Raw genomic sequence first — 22,083 nt, 5'->3', positions numbered from 1 at the left:
TTTATTGTTTGCAGTGGATTCTACGGATTTTTATCAAGATTTTGTGTCTACTCACCTGCCGTCGGGAAATTCTGCTTTACCGTTTGTTGTGGATTTTGCGGCATTATCTAAATGGTATATTTTTCTCCCTCTTCAGTTGGAATGGTGCTCAGCTATTCCAGTTTACAACTTCGCCGACTAAATCCAGTAACCACTCCTGGAATTAACATCCACATCATTAAAGAACTTGGACTTCTTCGCCGTCCTCGTTACATTCATAGAGGCTCTGGTCGGAAGTTCATTTTCAATAAACAGCAAAAGTGCTCTGCTACTAACATTCCATCCTTTTGGTCACCTGTCGCACGTGTGATGCGTCATCAGAGCACCGTTGTTTCAAATACTATAAACATTAGAAGTATCACGAGATCTCTTCACTCTTGCGTGGGAAGCAACCGAGCCATTGTGAGAAATACCGCGAGATCCTTACATCCCCGGCTGGATTTATTTTGTGGAGCAGATTCCATGCTGCATGGAGTGGATTTTAATGTTTTGAGACCTGTACTGAGATTTACTCCAAAATCGCTGGTCAAATTTGAATTGTTTAATACTCAATCCATCAGCAATAAATCCTCACTGATTGAAGAACACATCAGGGAGAAGGGACTTGACTTCATGTGTCTAACAGAAACCTGGCACCAGTCAGAGGCTTACTCTGCCTTAAATGAAGCATGTCCATCTGGCTACAGTTATTTGGAAGCAGCTCGCAGCACTGGGCGTGGTGGTGGTTTAGCCATCATCTATCGCCAGGTAATGGGGTGTCCCCTATTTCGTTACCTGTAACATCTTCCTGCAGTGTCTTGCATTTAAATGCAAGCCCCTTTTCCCATGACTGTTCTTCTTATCTATCGACCTCCAAAACCTAACTCTGCTTTTATTCCGAAATGACTGATCTTCTCACAACATTGTGTGCCACCTCTGCCAACATCATAATCCTGGGAGATATAAATATTCATATTGATAATCCTAAAGGTTATCTCACTGTTGATTTTCTTGAGTTGTTAGATTCCCTCAACTTACAACAATATGTTGATGTCCCCACACACTCTAGGGTCATACACTTGACTTGGTTATTTCAAACTTTGCTTTAATTAGTAAGTTACAGGTTTATGATCTTGGTATTTCAGACCACAAAGTAGTGTCAATGGAGCTACCCTTTTTCTCCCCTCGTACCAAACCAAACCGGCAGATTCATTTTAGAAATTTGAAGAACATCAATGTGGATGCCTTGGCCCTGGACCTTAAACTTCTTTCCACTGATCTTACCAGTTCCAGCTCTGTTGATGACCTCGTTGATCTCTACAACCAGTCTCTGAGCAGTCTCCTTGACTTTCATGCCCCTTTAACGCGTCTAGGTCCGTCTCATTTTCGTGCTCAGCACCATGGTACACCTGCGAGCTGCGAAAAATGAAAGGCTGGGCGTGTCCTTGAGCGACGGCTCAAGGCTTCTGGGTTGACTGTTCACAAACAGGCCTATAGGGAACATAGAAGGGCGTATGCGGAAGCTTTGAAGGTTGCACGGTCCAGATTCTATTCTACCATCATTACAAATAGCTCCAGGGATCCAAAAACTTTTTCTACTATAAATCATCTTCTTAAACCTCCTTCATGTGCTCATTCCGAGGCCACTGATGAGAGGTGTAATCTGCATATCAATTTTTTCAGACAAAAGGTTTATAACATTCGCTTAAACCTCTCTACCATGGATTTTCTGTTATCCTCAACTGTCGACCCGCTGCCTGAGACTGTCCAGCCCCTTTGCTCCTTCTCTGTTGCCACACGGGAAGAGGTGGAGGACGTCATCAGGAAAATGAAACCGTCTACCAGTTCCCTGGACCCTTTTCCCTCAGCCTTGCTGAAGGCCAACATTTCTGCTATTTCTACACTTATCACCAGGATTATAAACCAATCCCTTTTGGTTGGCCATATTCCATCAGCACTAAAAACTGCTGTCATCAGACCACTACTAAAAACCCACCCTGGATCTGGAAGTTCTGTCTAACTATAGACCCATCTCTAATCTTCCATTTCTTTCTAAAGTTCTGGAAAAAATAGTTGCAGTACAACTTCGTGATCATCTCAAACTGAATAGTCTGGATTTCGCCCTGGCCATAGCACCGAAACAGCCCTGGTCAGGGTCACAAATGACCTTCTGATGTCAGCAGATACTGGTTCTCCTTCTTTACTCATTCTCCTTGACCTGACAGCTGCTTTTGATACAATTGATCATGATATTCTTCTTCACCGTCTGCAATACACCCTTGGACTTTCAGGAACTGTTCAAAATTGGTTTACATCTTATTTGACCGGTAGAACTGAGTATGTCGCACTTGGCAGCGCAAAATCTCACACCCATAATGTTACCTGTGGTGTTCCACAGGGCTCTGTGTTGGGCCCCATCCTTTTCAACATTTATATGCTCCCCCTTGGAAGTGTCATTAGCAGACATGGTTTTTCTTTTCATTGTTATGCCGATGACACTCAGCTTTATCTTAGGACTACTCCCACCTCCTCTACTGCTCCTCTGCCAACATCTGCACTGACTATTTGTTTGGAGGAAATAGAGGCATGGATGAGGCTCAACTTCCTTCAGCTAAACAGATCTAAAACAGAAGCCATTTTAGTTGGCACACCACACCAGCTTCGTTCCACTACCATCACCAGTATCACCTTTCTAGAAAAAGATACCTCTTTCTACATTTGTTACAAACTTGGGTGTTAAAATGGATTCTCAACTAACTTTTGACACCCACATTAAACATCTCTGTAAGTCATCTTTTCACCATCTCAGGAACATTGCTAAACTCCGTCCAACAATTACCCTGGCAGATGCAGAGAGGCTTGTCCATGCCTTTGTCTCGTCCAGGCTGGATTACTGTAATGCGCTCCTCATTGGGATTCCTGGCAAGAGTATCCAGAGACTCCAGTACATTCAGAACAGCGCTGCCAGGATCCTGATGAGGGTGCGAAAGTATGACCACATCACTCCTATCCTGAAAACCCTTCACTGGCTCCCTGTACCACTTAGAATTGAGTACAAGGTTTCCTCCTTACCCATCAGTGCATTTATGGATCTGCTCCCTGTATTTACAGGAACTCCTTATCCCTCATACTTCCTCACACACCCTCCGCTCTGTGCATACCAACACTCTTCAAGTTCCCAGAACTAAACTTAGCAGTATGGGTGATAGAGCCTTTTCTTGGTGGCCGAGGCTGTGGAATTCCCTCCCCGACTACTTGAGAGCCCCACAGTCGATTGATGCCTTCAAACGAAGCCTAAAAACTTATCTTTTTAGAAAGGCTTTCTGTTAAATTATTTCTATAGATTTTTTTGTTTGTTAATTTTATTCTTCTTTTGTAGCACTTTGAGATTGTTAAATATAAAGCTATATAAATAAAATCTATTATTATTTTATTTATATATATATATATATATATATATATATATATATATATATAAACTGCTCAAAAAAATTAAAGGAACACTTTGAAAACCCATCAGATCTCAATGGGGAAAAAGAAATCCTCCTGGATATCTATACTGATATGGACTGGGTAATGTGTTAGGAACGAAAGGATGCCACATCGTTTGATGGAAATGAAAATGATCAACCTACAGAGCCCTGAATTCAAAGACGCCCCAAAAATCAGAGTGAAAAAATTATGTGGCAGGCTAGTCCATTTTGCCAGAATTTAATTGCAGCAGCTCAAAATTGTACGCAGCACTTTGTATGGCCCCTGTGTTCTTGTATACATGCCTGACAGCATCGGTGCATGCTTCTAATGAGATGACAGATGGTGTTGTGGGGGATCTCCTCCCAGATCTGGACCAGGGTATCACTGAGCTCCTGGACAGTCTGAGGTGCAACCTGGTGGCATTGGATGGACCAAAACATAATGTCCTAGAGGTGTTCTATTGGATTTAGGTCAGGAAAGTGTGGTGGCCAGTCAATGGTATCAATTCCTTCATCCTCCAGGAACTGCCTGCATACTCTCACCACATGAGGCCAGGAATTGACGTGCACCAGGAGCCACTGTACCAGCATAGGGTCTGACAATGGGTCCAAGGATTTCATCCTAATACCTAATGGCAGCCAAGGTGCCTTTGTCAAGCATGTAGCGATCTGTGTGACCCTCCATGGATATGCCTCCCTATACAATCATTAACCCACCACCAAACTGCTAAAGCTGAATGATGTTACAGGCAGCATAATGTTCTCCATGGCTTCTCCAGACCCTTTCACTTCTGTCACGTGCTCAGGGTGAACCTGCTCTCATCTGTAAAAAGCACAGGGCACCAGTGGTGCATCTGCCAATTCTGGTATTCTATGGCGAATGCCAATCGAGCTGCATGCTGCTGGGCAGTGAGCTCAGGGCCCATTAGAGGACATGGGGCCCTTGGGTCACCCTCATGAAGTCTTTCTGGTTGTTTGGTCAGAGGCATTCACACCAGTGGCCTGCTGGAGGTCATTTGTAGGGCTCTGGCAGTGCTCATCCTGTTCCTCCTTGCCCAAAGGAGCAGATACTGCTCCTGCTGATGGGTTATGGACCTTCTATGGCCCTCTCCAGCTCTCCTAGAGTAACTGCTTGTCTCCTAGAATCTCCTCCATGCCCTTGAGACTGTGCAGGGAGACACAGCAAACCTTCTGGCAATGACACGTATTGATGTGCCATCCTGGAGAAGTTGGACTACCTGTGCAAACTCTGTAGGGTCCAGGTATCGCCTCATGCTACCAGTAGTGACACTGACTGTAGCCAAATGCAAAACTAGTAAAGAAACAGTCAGAAAAGATGAGGAGGGAAAAATGTCAGTGGCTTCCACCTGTTAAACCATTCCTGTTTTGGGGGTCATCTCATTGTTGCCCCTCAGGTGCATCTGTTGTTAATTTCATTAACACCTCAGCAGCTGAAACTAATTAACAACCCCCTCTGCTACTTAACTGACCAGATTAATATCCCATAAGTTTCATTGACTTTATGCTATACTCTGATTAAAAAGTGTTCCTTTAATTCTTTTGAGCAGTATATATATATATATACATATATATACATATATACATACATACATATATATACATTTATATATATATATATATATACATATATACATACATACATATACATTTATATATATATATATATATATATATATATATATACATACATACATATATATACATTTATATATATATATACATATATACATACATACATATATATACATTTATATATATATATATACATATATACATACATACATATATATACATTTACATATATCTATACTAATAAAAGGCAAAGCCCTCACTCACTCACTCATCACTAATTCTCCAACTTCCCGTGTGGGTGGAAGGCTGAAATTTAGCAGGTTCATTCCTTACAGCTTCCTTACAAAAGTTGGGCAGGTTTTATATCGAAATTCTACGCGTAATGGTCATAACTGGAAGCTGTTTTCTCCATTTACTGTAATGGAGATGAGCTTGAACGTGGGGCGGAGTTTAGTGTGACATCATCACGCCTCCCACGTAATCACGCAGTACATAGAAAACCAGGAAGACCTCGAAAAAGCGCTGAAGAAAACATGCATTATATAATTGAGAAGGCAGCGAAACAATAAGAAGCGAGCGAGTGACATATACTACCATATTCATGAGTTCTGCTACTTCTGAAACAAAGCACGATGTAAACCTACACTTTAAATTAAGTTCATAGACAGGCTGCTGCTGGCGTTTGTAATTTAGTGCCTGCCCATATAAGGCTGTCCGTCAGCGGCAATCCAATAGCAAACTCCCACTAAATATTCACGGGTGAAGGACTGTGTTTATGGAGAGGAAGATGAGATGGTCAGGGTGGTGTTTGACACAAACTCAAGCGAAACTGCGAGAGAAAGTTTTAAGTGCCAGGACTAAGGTAACATTAAATACAGCCATGGACATAGCGAGATGGCACCAGCACAGCTGGGGAACCTTCGATGCATGTACACCGAAAGCGGCTCACGTGAACTGACGCGAGTGCACAGATAAAAGGCAACAGTTCCAAAGAGCGCTGAACAAAAACCGAATTACACAATTGAAAAGGCAGCAAAAAATATGAAGCGTCTAATAAGCATATTCATAAATCCAGCTACTGCGGAAACAAAGCACACGGTGGAAAAAGTCAATATCCCGAAAAAGGAAGACAGTGAAAAAAAAACCCGTGCATGCAGTGTGTCAGGTCTCAGATAAAGAAGAAGACGAGCTGTTTATTGATGCAGTAAAAGCGAATCGATGAATGAAACCTGTCATCTTTACAGCGATTGACAAACACGGAATGTAACTTGAACACAACACATCCTACAAATACGAACCTGATTGAAAGAAATAATGATAATCAAATCCTTGATGACAGCAACACTCAGTAACACTCACAAAACAAATACTGTATATTGACAGTCATGTTACGTTATTTTAAAATGTTCCCTTTTCTTTTCTAGCTTTTTAACACACTACTTCTCATGCGGGTGTATATATATATATATATATATATATATATATATATATATATATATATATATATATATATATATATATATATATATATATATATATATATATATATATATATATGTATGTATGTATGTATGTATGTATGCCGATCTACATACTCGAATAATGGATACTTAATTCACCATCAATGATTGTTTTGGTAAAGCCATACTCAGTGTATTCATTAGATGAACGGTAAAAAAGTAACAGCGAGGGGAGGATGCAGGCTGTAGTGCTTGCGTCAACTCTATTTGAATTAGCGATCACATTTGAAAAATATATCTTTTCAAGTTCTATTTAGTCCATATGTGTCAAACTCAAGGGCCGCGGGCCACATCCGGCCTGGCGTGTAATTATATCCGGCCCGAGATCATTTTATATACTGTATTATTGTTATTAAAGCCGGGTATATGAAGCGCTGGTAACACAATAAACTACAGATCCCATAATGCAGCGCTTCAGCCGCCTTGCCGAACAAGTTATTGTGAAGCTAGCTCACGATGCTGAAGAGAAAAGTTGATTCTGAAAATAGAGCATTTAAAAACCGATGGGAGGCTGAGTATATGTTTACTGAACCCGTGTGTCTCATTTGTGGAGCTAATGTGGCTGTAATTACAGAATTTAATCTAAGACGGCACTATGAGATAAAACATCAGGGTAACCTGAATGCAATGCAGAAGATACAGAAAGCACCATAATTAAATAAGAATCTGACACTTCAGCGGACGTTTTAACCCGTGCACAATCACAAAGTGATTTCAAGTGAAGCTGCTTTTATGGGAGACACAAATGCACCAGTTCACCTTGCCCCACTTTCCCTGTTGCCAAGATTTGTTAAACCAAGTCGTCACTACGGTGTTCCAAAATACGCACTTTGCTGATAAACTGAGCGCACTGCGCACTGAGTTTGCACGGCGCTTTGGTGACTTTGAAGAACAAAAAAAGTCCGTCTACATCGCGGCTCGAACCTTGTGCATGTTTGGTAGCACATATCTGTGTGAGAAGCTCTTCTCAGTGATAAAGACTAACAAAACAGCACACAGGAGTCGCCTCACTGATGAGCACCTGCAATCCATCCTGAGAATCTCCACAACACAGAACCTCACACCAAACAGAAGCGAACTTGTGGCCAAAAAAAGATGCCAGGCGTCCAGCTCTAAAATGACATATGAGCAAAGACAACTGAATGATTTGATTTGTTATTGCGTAAGAAGCGGGAGTCAACCGTTTTAACAAACAGTGTATTGCACTGATCTAAATAGCTGTGTGTGTGTATATATGTAGATATGTGTATGTATATATATATATATATATATATATATATATATATGTATATGTATTATGTGTATATATATGTGTGTATATATGTGTGTATATATGTAGATATATATGTATGTACATATGTGTATATGTATAGATAGATATGTATATATATATATATATATATATATATATATATATATATATATATATGTTTATGTGTGTGTGTGTAAATATATATATATATATATATATATATATATAGACAACACTACTCATCACTCACAACAGTGACAAAACAATTACATTGACAATCAGGTTACGCTTATTTTCAAAATGTTTCTTTCTTTTCATTGCTTCTTTAACACACTACCTCTACGCTAGTGGCTGGTATTTTGTATAGTATATATATATATATATATATATACATATACATATATATATACACACATATACATATATATATATACATATACATATATATATATACATATATATATATATATACATACACATATATATATATACATATATATATATATATATATACATACACATATATATATATATATATATATACATATACATATACATATACATATACATATACATATACATATATATATATATACATATACACACATATATACATACATATATACATATGTATACACACACATATATATATACATATATATATATATATATATATATATATACATATATATATATATATATATATATACATACATATATATACACATATATATATATACACATATATATATATACACATATATATATATATATACATATATATATATATATATATATATATATATATATATATATATATATATATATATATATATATGTATATATATATATGTGTGTATCTATATCTATATATCTATATATATATCTATATATCTATATATATAGATATATAGATATATATATATATAGATATATAGATATAGATACACACACATATATATATAACTTTTTCAACTGTGTGCTTTGTTTCCGCAGTAGCGGCACTTATGAATATGCTTGTATGTATCAGACCGCTTTATATTTTTTTTTGCTGCCTTCTCAATTGTGTAATTCATTTTTTATTCAGCACTCTTTAAAACTGTTGCTTTTTGTCTGTGCACAGCGTTAGTTCACGCGAGCCGCTCGGTGTACATGCATCGAAGTTTCTCAGCTGTGCTGGTGCCATGTCGTGCGATGTCCACGGCTGTATGTAATGTTAGCTAAGACCCGGCACTTAAACGTTTCTCTCGTAGTTTCGCTGAGTTTGTACCAAACATCACCATGACCATGTCATCTTCCTCTGCATAAGCACAGTTCTTCACCCGTGAATATTTAGCGGCAGTGTTTCTATTGGATTGCCGCTGACGGACAGCCTTATATGGGCAGGCACTAAATAACATCGAGCAGAAGTCTATTATAGTATATGGACGAAAAAATAGGTTCCAGTTATGACCATTACGCATAGAATTTCGAAATGAAACCTGCCCAACTTTTGTAAGTAAGCTGTAAGGAATGAGCCTGCCAAATTTCAGCCTTCCACTAACACGGGAAGTTGGAGAATTAGTGATGAGTCAGTGAGTCAGTCAGTGAGTGAGTGAGTGAGTCAGTGAGGGCTTTGCCTTTTATTAGTATAGATATATAATCTCTATATGGTCCTTTGTTCAAAAGTTTGGTTGTTAGGTAATGCCTGGATATCCAGAAATGTCCCTGTGATGTTACAAGTCTGGCCTTGATCATCTTATCAGATATGCTGTGGAGTTTGCAATCTACAGAGATGACTCCATTAGGAAAACAGACTTTTTAGGTGACATCAAGTGTCTGATCCTGGCTTTTAAGCCAGGAACATGTTCTACACATAGCTAAACATGGATAATCTCAGTCTGTCATATATTCTCCAGATACTGTACTTACAAAAATGCAATATTTCTAACAGCTATTTGTATTTGAATATTTGGTAATGTTCATTTGAATTCATCACCTTAACGTGTACATTTAAAAAAATGGAAAATAAGACAAACATGAACATGAAAATAGAGAAGCACAAGTTGCAGCAAGAGAAAACACTAAAAACATGGTCTACAAACATATCAAAATGTGCAGTGTATACCAAAAAAATTACTTGTCATATCCACTGTGTTCTTCATTCCAGATATGTCTAAGTTTTAAAACCTGAATAGCTTATTGTAAAGCCTTCGATTGCCTTTCTAAAAAAATAGTTTAATGAGAACTGGTCACAGAAATTCTCTCTTTTTACTAGCACTGTACTGAATTTTCATCTCAGCAAACGAGACATAAAGCAGGGAATAACAAAACTTGATGAAACTGCCTTCTCATTCTATTCACAAAGAGGAAGCAAAAATAGCAGAGAACAAAAATAATGAAGATGAGTTCTGTAATGAAAATAGAGGCTGCAGAACATTTTGTTTCGTGATTTGGCAGAAGAAAATACAATTATACACTTAATGCAGCACAAAACAACATCTATTTAACTACTCCTACAGTAGTTCTGCTTTGAAAATAATTTAATATTAAAAAGAAAAATTGAATTTCCCATTACACCTCTATCAAAAGTAGATAGTGTAAAAGAAGTCAATGTATAAGAAAAACTCTATGCAGCCATCTACTCAAAAGGTACATATAGTTTCCTCTTCTTACCTCATTATTGGTTTGCCTTTATCCCATCTTAGCTCATATCACTTAAACTGGTGATATACAGTATCTACACACACCCTGAATGCAATCACAACCCTTTGAATTTACTGTGGAAATCCTGTTTATTTAATTGCAAGGACATGGTGAGCCACGGCTAATTGGGCAGAACTGAATCCCAAGACAAGAACCAACTTGCATGAAATAACAGTATATCACAGGGAACACTGGTCAAAGGTATATAATCAAACTGCAGATATTTACTTTTACCAAGTTGAGTAAGTGTTAAAGGATGGAAGAGATCATTAAAGTATATTTTTTAGAACTCTCTAAGCTTGAGGGAGCTGACAGTCATGTGATTTGTGCAAGTTTAAAGTATTTTGGAGCAGTTGTTAAATATTTTCCCAATTTACTACCGCAAGTTTATACATCGAACAGACCTCTATATTTATCTACCCAATTAATTACCTACTCCTTAACTGCACTATATTTACATTAAAAAAAATGTAAAAATAAAAAACTTACCAATGTGACCTTCTTTAACTTTAAAAGGTACATCAAATTCACTCTAAAAGAGAATAGATAACATTTAGCAAACAACTACTTACTAGTGCCAACATAGATAATAGTAATAATTCATTTTATTTATAAAGCACTTTACATTTGTAGTTATCCTCAAAGTGCTACATAAAAAAATGTAAACAAAGACCAGCAAGATAAAAAACAAAGATAAAACAATAATTAGAGGCAATTTTGTTAATATGCTTTCCTAAATAGAAAAGTCTTTAACTGATTTTTAAAACAGCCCACAATCTGCTGTGTTCTCAGGCTCTCTGGTAGGGCATTCCAGAGCCGTGGGGCAGCAACTGCAAAGGGTTGGTCACCCATTGTACAAAGTTTGGTCATAGGGGGGCAAAGGCAGTAGGTATTTGCAAGATGAAGGTTTCTTGTAGTGGATTGTAATATAAGAAGTTCCTTAAGGTATTGTGGAGCATTTCCATAGATACAGTGGTGAGTCAGCAAACAAAGCTTGTATTCAATACGGAGGTGAATATGGAGCCAATGAAGTGACCAAAGGATTTGTGAAATATGTTTATATTTCACACCCTCGTTAGGATCCTTGCAGCACTATTTTGGATTTGTTGGAGCTTTTGATGGCTCTTGCTGGGGATTCCAATGAGGAGTGCATTACAATAGTCCAGCCTGGAGGAGACAAAGGCATGAACCAGCTTTTCAGCAACACAAAGGGAAAGGCAGGGACAGAGTTTGGCTATGTTTTGAAGATGAAGGAATGCAATTTTACAGAGGTGATGGACATGTGTATCAAATAAAAAATGTGAGTCTAATTTGACACCCAAATTAGTAACAGAAGGGGAGAAAGTAATGGTATGGCCAGAAAAGAAAATACAATTTACGGAGGAACAAAGTTGATGGGGGGGGTACCAATTAAAAGAGCTTCAGTTTTGGTGCTGTTCAGCTTAAGAAAATTCTTGCACATCCAAGACTCAATTTCATCCAAGCAAAAGAAAAGAGTTGGAGGTGTAAAAGAAGTCAAATCCAGTCTCACATAGAGCTGCGTATCATCCACATAGCAATGGAATAAAACTCCATGCCTGCGGATGATGTGACTTAGGGGTAGCACATAGACATTAAAAAGCGTTGGCCCAAGGACTAATCCTTGTGGGACCCCACAGGTGACAGTGTGGGTATGAGATTTAGAATCCCCCAGGGCCACATACTCAGCCCTATCTGTAAGACGGACTCGAACCATTCGAAAAGAATGCCAGAAAGTCCAATTTATATAGTGAAGATGATGGAGGAGAACATTATGATCTACTATATCAAACGCAGCTGTGAGATCCAGAAGGATAAGGAGTGATGGAGACCCCTGGTCAGCGGCCATCAGGAGGTCACTAGTGACTCTGACCAGAGCTGTGTCTGTACAGTGAGAAGATCGGAAACCAGATTGAAATTTTTCAAACAGATTGAATTTTTCAGATGATCCTGAAGCTGAACCAAAACAACCTTTTCCAAAACCTTAGACAAAAATGGAAGGTTGGAAATCGGACGATAGTTTGCTAACACTTCAGGATCAAAAGAGGATTTTTTTTAAATGATGTCTAATTATAACAACTGGATGTGGAAATTATATGTATATTTTAAAACTAGAATCCCTGAAGCCTACGATAATATTCGTAATGCCAGGCCAACTTAAATATCCTTGCACCTCGTCAACAGTGTCTTCGTTTTGCAAATGTGTCAATCAGCACAAATAGCAGCCAGCCTGCTCACTCATCCACCACCGAGCAGCTGAAGTCAAGTTAGACACAAAATTCTCAGAGCAGAAGTCTTTTTATGTGAGAGTTGAGTATCTGTAATTGTATAGGGTAAATAATATATATCCTTATCTGGAATACATACATTTCTTGTGTGTTCCATGTGTACAATGATCTGTGTAGGATGTAGGATGACAGGAAATGCGAGGTAAGAAATGTTGAACACATAACTAAAACAAACATTTTTCTTGTTATAGTAATAATGACAAAATGCTGACATGAAGTGTATAATCTGAAGTCCAAATATTAAATCAACACTTTCAGAAAAGGTAGAACAAAACAAGTGCGCTTTAATTCAAGAATATAGCCCGAGAAAAAGAAATCAGATAGATAGATAGATACTTTATTAATCCCAAGGAGAAATTCACATAATCCAGCAGCAGTATACTGATACAAAAAAAAAATATTAAGTTAAAAAGAGTAATAAAAATGCATGTAAAAACAGACAATAACTTTGAATAATGTTAGCGTTTAACCCACCAAACCCCCGGGTGGAATTGAAGAGTCACATAGTGTGGAGGAGGAACGATCTCCTCAGTCTGTCAGTGGAGCAGGACAGTGACAGCAGTCTGTCGCTGAAGCTACTCCTCTGCCTGGAGAGGACACTGTTCAGTGGATGCAGTGAATTCTCCATGATTGAGTTTGCTGAATGAGTGGAGCTTGCTTAGCGCCTGTCTCTCTGCCACTGATGTCAAACTGTCCAGCTTCATTCGTACAAAAGAGCCTGCCTTCCTAACAAGTCTGTCCAGGTGTGAGGCGTCCTACATCTTTATGCTGCCTACCCAGCACACCACCGCATAGAAGAGGGCACTCACCACAACCGTCTGATAGAACATCTGCAGCATCTTATTGCAGATGTTGAAGGACGCCAACCTTCTAAGTATATTCGGTTCTGACCTTTCTTACACAGAGCATCAGTATTGGCAGTCCAGTCCAATTTATCATCCAGCTGCACTCCCAAGTATTTATAGGTCTGCACCCTCTGCACACAGTCTCCTTTGATGATCACGGGGTCCATGAGGGGCCTGGGTCTCCTAAAATACACTACCAGTTCCTTGGTCTTGCTGGTGTTTAGGTGTAAGTGGTTTGAGTCACACCATTTAACAAACTCTTTGATTAGCTTCCTATACTCCTCCTCCTGCTCACTCCTGATGCAGCCCACAACAGCAGTGTCATCAGCGAACTTTTGCACGTGGCAGGACTCCGAATCATATTGGAAGTCTGATGTATATAGGCTGAACAGGACCGGAGAAAGTACAGTCCCTTGCGGCGCTCTTGCGTTGCTGACCACAATGTCAGACCTGCAGTTCCCGAGATGCACATACTGAGGTCTATCTGTATGATGATTCACACCTGGTGGCATGGATCGTGGACTTACTCCCATCTCTGTTAGCTTGTCCTTTAGGAGCAGAGGTTGGATGGTGTTGAAGGTGCTAGAGAAGTCCAAAAACATAATTCTAACAGCACCACTGCCCCTGTCCAAGTGGGAGAGGGATCGGTGTAGCATATAGATGATGGCATCCTCCGCTCCCACCTTCTCCTGGTATGTGAACTGCAGAGAATCGAGGGCGTGGCGGACCTGTGGCCTCAGTTGGTGAAGCAGCAGCCGTTCCATGGTCTTCATCATATGTGACGTCAGAGCAACAGGCTGGAAGTCATTCAGCTCACTAGGACATTATACCTTTGGGACTGGGTTGATACAAGATGTTTTCCAAAGCCTCGGGACTCTCCCCTGTTCCAGGCTCAGGCTGAAGATGCGCTGTAGAGGACTCCCCAGTTCCAGAGCACAGGCCTTCAGCAGTCATGGCAATACTCCATTTGGACCCGCTGCTTTGCTGGCACGAAGTCTCCTCAGCTCTCTGCTCACCTGCACTCACCTGCTGCTGTAATTGTGAGTGGGGATGTCTCTCCTATGCTGGTATCAGCAGAAGGATGGTTGGAGGATGCAGTACTCCGAGGTGAGCATGGGTTAGGGTGGTCAAACCTGTTAAACACGTTGTTCATTTGGTTTGCTCTCTTCGCTTCTCTCTCAATGGTGGCACCCCGCTTCGAGCTGCAGCCAGTGATGATCTTCATCCCATCCCACACTTCCTTCATGCTGTTATTCTGCAACTTCTGCTCCAGCTTTCTCCTGTACTGCTCCTTTGCTGCCCTGAGCTGGACTCGGAGTTCCTTCTGCACGTGCTTGAGCTCATGCCGATCACCACCTTTAAAAGCCCTTTTCTTCTGATTCAAAAGACCCTTGATGCCACTTGTATTTCATGGCTTGTTGTTAGCATAGCAGCGTACTGTTCTTACTGGAACTACAATGTCCATACAGAAGTTGATGTAATCAGTTGTGCAGTCAACAGCCTCTTCAATATTCTCACTATGTGACCCCTGCAAGATATCCCAGTCAGTAGTTCCAAAGCAGTCTCTCAGAGCCTGCTCTGCCTCAAGGATATTGCGCATTAGTCGAGGTACAGCTGCAATTCTTGATAGACAATCTACCAGAAATTATTATTGGCCAATTCTTGGTAGCCGAAACAGGTTGTGATTGGCCAATTCTCGGTAGCCGAAACGGGTTGTGATTGGCCAATTCTTGGTAGCTGAAACGGGTTGTGATTGGCCAATTCTTAGTAGAATCTTGGTAGCAGAGAGCGATCCGATTGGATCTCGCTACCAAAAATTACCTCGACTCACGGCTGCTCGGGGCGCCACAGGGGACCACTTCCTGAATGATCGTGTAGATGTAGGTAGCGCCTTCACTCTTGGTTTGTAGTGAGGCTGAAGCAAAACCAGGTTATGATCTGCTTTCCCAAGCGCAGGAAGCAGGGTGGTGCTGTATGCATCTTTAACATTTGCATACAGTAGGTCGATAGTCCTACTTCCCCGAGTGTTACAATCCACATACTGGGAGAAGGCAGGTAATGTTTTGTCCAGCGTCACATGGTTAAAGTCTCCAGCGATTAGCACAAGCGCCTCAGGGTGCTGAGTTTGTAACTTAGCAACTGCGGAATGGATGACGTCACCCGCTATCTCCGCGTTCGCCCGAGGAGGGATGTAAACAACAACAATGACATGTCCAAACTCTCTGGGAAAGTAATAGGGATGCAAACTTACGGCCAACAATTCGATGTCCCTGCAGCAAGTGGAGATTTTAATGTTTACATGTCCCGAGTTGCACCACTTTGTATTGACAGACAGCGACTCCTCCTCCTTTTTTCTTCCTGCAGGTATTTGCGTCTCTGTTCGCTCTGTGCTAAACCCAGGTAGCTCCACGTTAGCATCTTGGATGGTAGTTGTTAGCCAAGTTTCACTAAAACACAGCAAGCTGCATTCTCTGTAGGTTCTGACATTTTTCACCAGCCCAGCCAGTTTGTTGATCTTATTTTGTAGTGAGTTCACATTTCCCTGGATCACAGAAGGCACCAAAGGTTTATTGCGCCACTTTCTCGCAAGTCGCTTGGCTTTTATCTTAGTGCCGGCTTGGCTACCCCGATATCGTCTTCTTACCCCATCAGGTAAATGGAGAACCACACCTGCACAGGCATTTCTTCTCAGCGCTTGAAGTTGACAACTTGAATAGGCGAGTCTCAGCGTGTAAAAATCCATGTCAAGTAGTAAAAGTAGTGAAAAGTGTCCAGGGAGCGATTCCACATAAAAGAAAGTGGTAGAAGTGATCAGTGAAATAGAGAATAATAGAGAGAAAAGGTAAATAGATAAAGTCATACACGGAGCTGCTGGAATGGCTGCCACTCACAGCGGCGCCGGATGTAGGATTATTCAAATTTACATGGTGCCATCAATGCAAAAGCCCAAATATCAGTCGACACAAGCTAAACATATCAGCTTGGCTGGTGCAGAGGTAAGCAATGCTGCTTCATAATCAAGAGGTTGTGGGTTCAAGCCTGGATACTCTCCGCATATACCATTTTGAGTAGTGAGCTGCTATTATTACTATTATATAATAAAAACATACATTTGATTTGAGTCTATAACACCCGGTGTAAGATTTTTCTACTTGTAAAAGTCAGTGTTTCTTTTTATCCCGTTTTATTCTCTCAGTCACATTCACGTGGTACAATGAATTTGCCTCTCCCTTTCTGAATTGATGGCATTTATGTCCATTGTTTATGTCTGAGAATTTTGTGTCCGACTTGACTACAGCTGTCTCAGTGGGGGATTGTGTAGCGGGCAAACAAAGACACTGATGACGAGTATAATATTTTCAGAGGCTTCAGACATTCTAGTGTTAATGAGAAGGTATTTGCATTTTAAACTGTGCACACCTGTTGAAAAGAGTAATGCAGGTAGTCCCAGAGTTACGAACATCCAACATACAACTTATGAACAGGGCCGCAGCTGCTCCTTCATTTGTCTGGGGGACGCGGCGCAGGCTCCTCAGTAACTGCTGCTCCGTCATCTCCAGCCTGGGGACGCTGCAAGCGGGGGCTGGACGGAGGCAGGAGGGGGGCAGTTTTTGCTACTCACGTAGTATAGTGTACCTCGGGCGGCTCCGGTTGATAAATGGGGCAGTGGGAGCCGCACCCCATTAATTCTCAGTGGGTGGCTGGGTGCACGGCAAGCGCTTCGTGTGCAGGATGGAGGCTGGATGGGGCAAAGGGGGGGTGTTTCACTGCCCACCCACCACACAGCCTTGTAGTGTCCCTCGAACAGCTGCCCCATTCGTTCTCGGTGGGTGGCTGGTGATGCTGCAAGCGGTGACCCGGTTGTGGCTGAATGGATGCCATTGAGGGTGAATGGGGCGGTGGGGGGCAGAATTGTAAGTGTGCCTCGGGTAGCTGCCTGTTGAATGGGGGCGGTGGTGAGTGATTCACTTCCCATCTTTGGCTGCACCCTGTTCGCTCTCAGTGGGCTAACGCTGCAGGCAGCATACTGTATGCAAGTGGAGGTGACTGTGTGGTAGGCAGGTGGTGAATCGCCCCTCGCTGTCCCCATTCATTTGAAATAGAAAGCCTGCTTGTACTGTTACGCACATAGCAGGAAGTTGCCTCTTGTCAGTACATCAGACGTGTTGACGATGGGTGCCTTCCTTCTGTGACAGCGTGTACATTGCTGTGCAGAAAAGTTCATCTTAACCTTTTGTCTTCACCCTTCAACAATGTCTCTGAAACACAAATCTGATGCAAGTGTTAGTGATACAGGAAAGAAAAAAACCATTACCATGGAAAATAAAGTATAAATGATAAAAAGGTCAGAAAGAGGTGAAATTCCATCATTCATTGGCAGAGCACTTGGTTAAAGTCGGTGAACAATAGCATTTATTAAAATAATGTATCTGTTCCAACTTACATACTGTCCAAATTCAACTTAAGAACAAACCTACAGTCCCTATCTCGTACGTAACCCAGAGGCTGCCTGTAATGAAAACCTAGGCCATTAATGTTACTTTATTATGTTTGCTTTTTTGTTTTTGAAAAGCAACTAGTGAAATCTGTGACATGTGATTTAAAAAGCACAGTGAAAATGAGTAGTATCTTTTAGGCTAGTAAGCACTTTACTCTAAATTGTACTAATGCCCTGTCCTGGGTATGACGTTAAAGTACATCTGACCCTGCAAGCAGTTCTACAACTTAGGGGTTGGTGGCAGGATTGACAAACCAGCCACCATAAAACCTTCATGCAGCTCCAAAATGACAGACAGAACTCCTTTCTGCTCTGTGCGGGAGTAGCTCTGCTGCAGCCACAGATAGGAAGGTTGCTCGCATGACCAAAGATGTGAACATGCAAAAGGAAAGGTTTGGTTTTCCAAGATTCCCTAAACACCTGCAAAGTTTTCATTATTTTAATTATATGTTTTATTTACATGTATCAGTTTATGCAAGTCAATAACTTGCTTGAGATATGAACAGTAAGATCAAAAAAAAAAAAAAGATACAATATACAACAGCACACCAATGCTCACATGAAAGTACTGTGGTAAAAGATCATTTTATCTTACCAGAGCATTTTGTTTGACTTTCAAATTTTCAAGTACCACGTTACCTGTGAAAATAACAGAAATTCCATTTACAACATTTCTCAAGTATATTTTGAATAATATACAGGGGACTACCATAAAAAGTCAATGCATATTTAGAGATGTTAAATTCAATAAAGACTCATTAAAATGTACATAGTGTCCTCATTTAATAAAAAAAAAATAAATAAAAAAAGAAACATGTAAAAGTAGTGAAGCTTCTTATAGACCAACCACAAACCTCTTGTTAATAACATGTGTGTACATATTTCCTAATTAGCAAAAAAGAAAAAAAGGGCAGAACAACTGATTAAATATTCTTCTAATGTTGTGTATGTGCAAATATTGAATGCAATGCATAAGTTTTTATTTTTTTTTATATTGTATTTTTGTTAAGTGTTCTCTAGAGACATGCAGTTACAAATTTAATTCTATTAGTAGTCTGCTCTAACCTCTCTCTCTCATTTCTCCTAGGGCACGAAGCAGAAAATGGCCGACAGTGGGGTAACTCGCGTTGAAATCGTAGATGAGGAACTCCAAGCACTTGATGAACAGATTCAGAAACTCCTGTCCCGACGGAAATACCTGAGAAATCTGAAGGCCCGGCTGTTGGATAAACCGTCCTTGCCATCTGGAACCGGCGAAACATCAACCCCGCGTTGTGCCGACCTCACCCCGCGCTCGTAGGAGCGGCGCGCTGCTGACCTCGGAGGATTTCAGCTATGCAGGCGGGGATTCAAGGCCAGAGCACCTCCATCGGCACAGGCAAGCATTTTATCTCAGAACCGGTTTGACCCTCTTAGTGGTAGGTGATTCTATCGTTAGAAACCTTAATGTCGCATGCCCTAATGCAAAATCATTTGTTTCTTGTTTTCCCGGTGCTCGTGTCCGAGATGTAATGAAACGTGCACCAGCAGTCTACGAAACACAAGGAGAGGGCAGTTGGATCAATCGTCTTGCATGCGGCGTAAGCGATATAAGGCACCGACAATCAGAAATCCTGAAGGCTGACTTCGCAGCTTTGATTAAAGACACGAAGGAGAGGACCCCATCGGCAAAGATCTTCGTTTGGTCCACTACCTCGTCAGGCGATCCAACGAGTACTACAGTCGTCTGCTAGGATTGAACAACTGGCTACAGGGTTTCTGCAAGAAGAAGGATGTCGGTTTCATCAACAATTGGAATCTCTTTTTGGAAAGGCCACGTCTCTTCAAGCGTGATGGCCTGCATCCGAACAGTTTCGGCGCCCGGGTCCTCTCCGAAAACATATCGAAGGTAATTCGTTTTCTTGACTATCTATCTCTGCTCTTAACCCCTTCCGAAATAATACTGCTGTGCCAGGACATGATGAATGTTTAATAGAGTCTTCCGTTAAAGTGCACACCATTAATACTGTAATAAGCAATCTCAATGCACGTAGAAAACCTAGGAAATACGGCATAAACTCCAATAATCTAATTAAAATCACTATTTTAAAGGAACAATGTATTAAAACTATAAAAACAGATCACAGATTAAACAAAAATCACACAGAGCGCTAATAATAATAATTTAGTTCCTATTCCAAATAACAATAACGCACATAGTACTCATCTCTGCACCTCCGAAACATTAAATATGGCACTATTAAATGTTAGAGCTTTAACTAACAAAACGTTTTTTATCAACGATCTTATTAGTGATAAAAAATAGATCTTATTGCACTAAATGAAACATGGCTTGAATTCAGATGCGCGCAGTTTTAATCGAATCTGCCTCCGGATTACAGTTTTACTCATGCAAACCGCCAGGGAAAAGCGGATTGGCTAACATTTACTCGAGCGATTAAAATGTAAAGATGTCAGTTTTGGTAAGTTCAAGTCCTTTGAGTATCTCGCCGTTGTTATTCATGGAGATTCTCAAGTTCTAGTACTATCCGTGTATAGACCTCCTAAATATAACGCGTTTTTGAGGAATTCTCTGACTTAATGTCAATTTTAATTACTAACTATGACACACTCCTAATAGTTGGCGACTTTAATTTTCATATAGATAATCAGTGTGATCTAAAAGTAAAAGAATTTATGAACCTCCTGGATTCTTTTGATTTGAGACAACTCATAAATCAGCCTACACATAAAGCAGGTCATACATTAGACTTAGTGATTACTAAAGGACTGAAAGTTGATATAAAACAGATCATTGATATTGGTCTATCAGACCATTTTCTTCTACTTTTAATATAGAAATAATGATAAAAAACACTCATGAGAAGCATATTGTTAAAAAACGCTTCTTTGATTCGGCAGCAGCTTTAAAACTTACAAACATTTTAAGCAATCAGTCCGTTTATAGTGCCAGCTATAATAGCGAGGACAATGTAAATAGTAAGGTGGAAAGATTTAATTCTAAAGTGAGAGCTGCTGTTGACATAGTTGCACCTGAAAAGACAGTGAAAAAATCTTCTAGCATTGTTATACCATGGAAGACCCAAAGAGTGTCTGATTTAAAGAGAACATGCCGTAGAGCTGAGCGTCAATGGAGGAAGACTAAACTTACTATCCACCACGAAATATTAAAAGTCAAAATAACAGAATACAATAACACTGTCCGTCTTGAGAGACGCTGCTATTTCTCAAGATTATAAATAACAATGCTAGTAATCCCAGAGTCTTATTTTCAACAATTGATCGCCTACTAAACCCAGGTAGCTCAAAGGAATGCCTCCTAAGTGCTTCCAGTGAAACCTGTGAGGCTGTCGCTGTATTTTCAATCAAAAATTAATGATATTAGAAATAACATAGTATATCTCCCCAACACTAAGGACCCCCTAAACCCCAGCATCCTGTTATAAACAAATTAAACTCTTTCACTAGGATAGATTTACCTGATTTACAAAAAATAATCTCTCAATTAAAACCCTCCACCTCGTCCTTGACCCGATACCAACAAGGTTTTTCAAAGAAGTATCAGGCGTGCTAATTGATAATGTTCTTGACATAGTAAATTCGTCACTAGATACTGGGGTCTTCCCAGACTGTCTTAAGACTGCTGTAGTTAAACCCCTACTTAAGAAACATAATCTTGACCCTCAGCTCTTGAAAATTTTAGACCCATCTCTAACCTGCCTTCTTAAGTAAAGTTCTGAGAAGGCAGTCATTATGCAGTTAAATGACCACCTAAATAAACATGCTATTCTTGATAAATTTCAGTCGGTTTTAGAACAAATCACAGCACAGAAACTGCACTCGTTAAAGTAGTAAATGACTTGCGGGTAAATGCAGACAGAGGCCATTTATCT

General features: G+C 40.2%; 1 protein-coding gene across 1 annotated transcript in view; it reads right to left on the bottom strand.

Moving 5' to 3' along the window:
- vps13c (vacuolar protein sorting 13 homolog C) overlaps nucleotides 1-22,083 on the bottom strand; it is a 624,410-nt gene that overhangs the window by 555,153 nt on the left and 47,174 nt on the right. The window contains exons 2-3 of the mRNA XM_039771364.1: nucleotides 18,786-18,829; nucleotides 11,031-11,073 (exon numbers count right to left, since the gene is read on the bottom strand). Coding sequence (XP_039627298.1) covers nucleotides 11,031-11,073; nucleotides 18,786-18,829 — 87 coding nt within the window. The remainder of the gene's footprint in view (nucleotides 1-11,030; nucleotides 11,074-18,785; nucleotides 18,830-22,083) is intronic.

The sequence above is a fragment of the Polypterus senegalus genome, chromosome 12 (assembly GCF_016835505.1).
Source record: "Polypterus senegalus isolate Bchr_013 chromosome 12, ASM1683550v1, whole genome shotgun sequence".
Classification (NCBI taxonomy): Eukaryota; Metazoa; Chordata; class Cladistia; order Polypteriformes; family Polypteridae; genus Polypterus; species Polypterus senegalus.
Note: the sequence above shows the minus strand (reverse complement) of the source record. Positions and strands in the feature narration are given on the sequence as shown.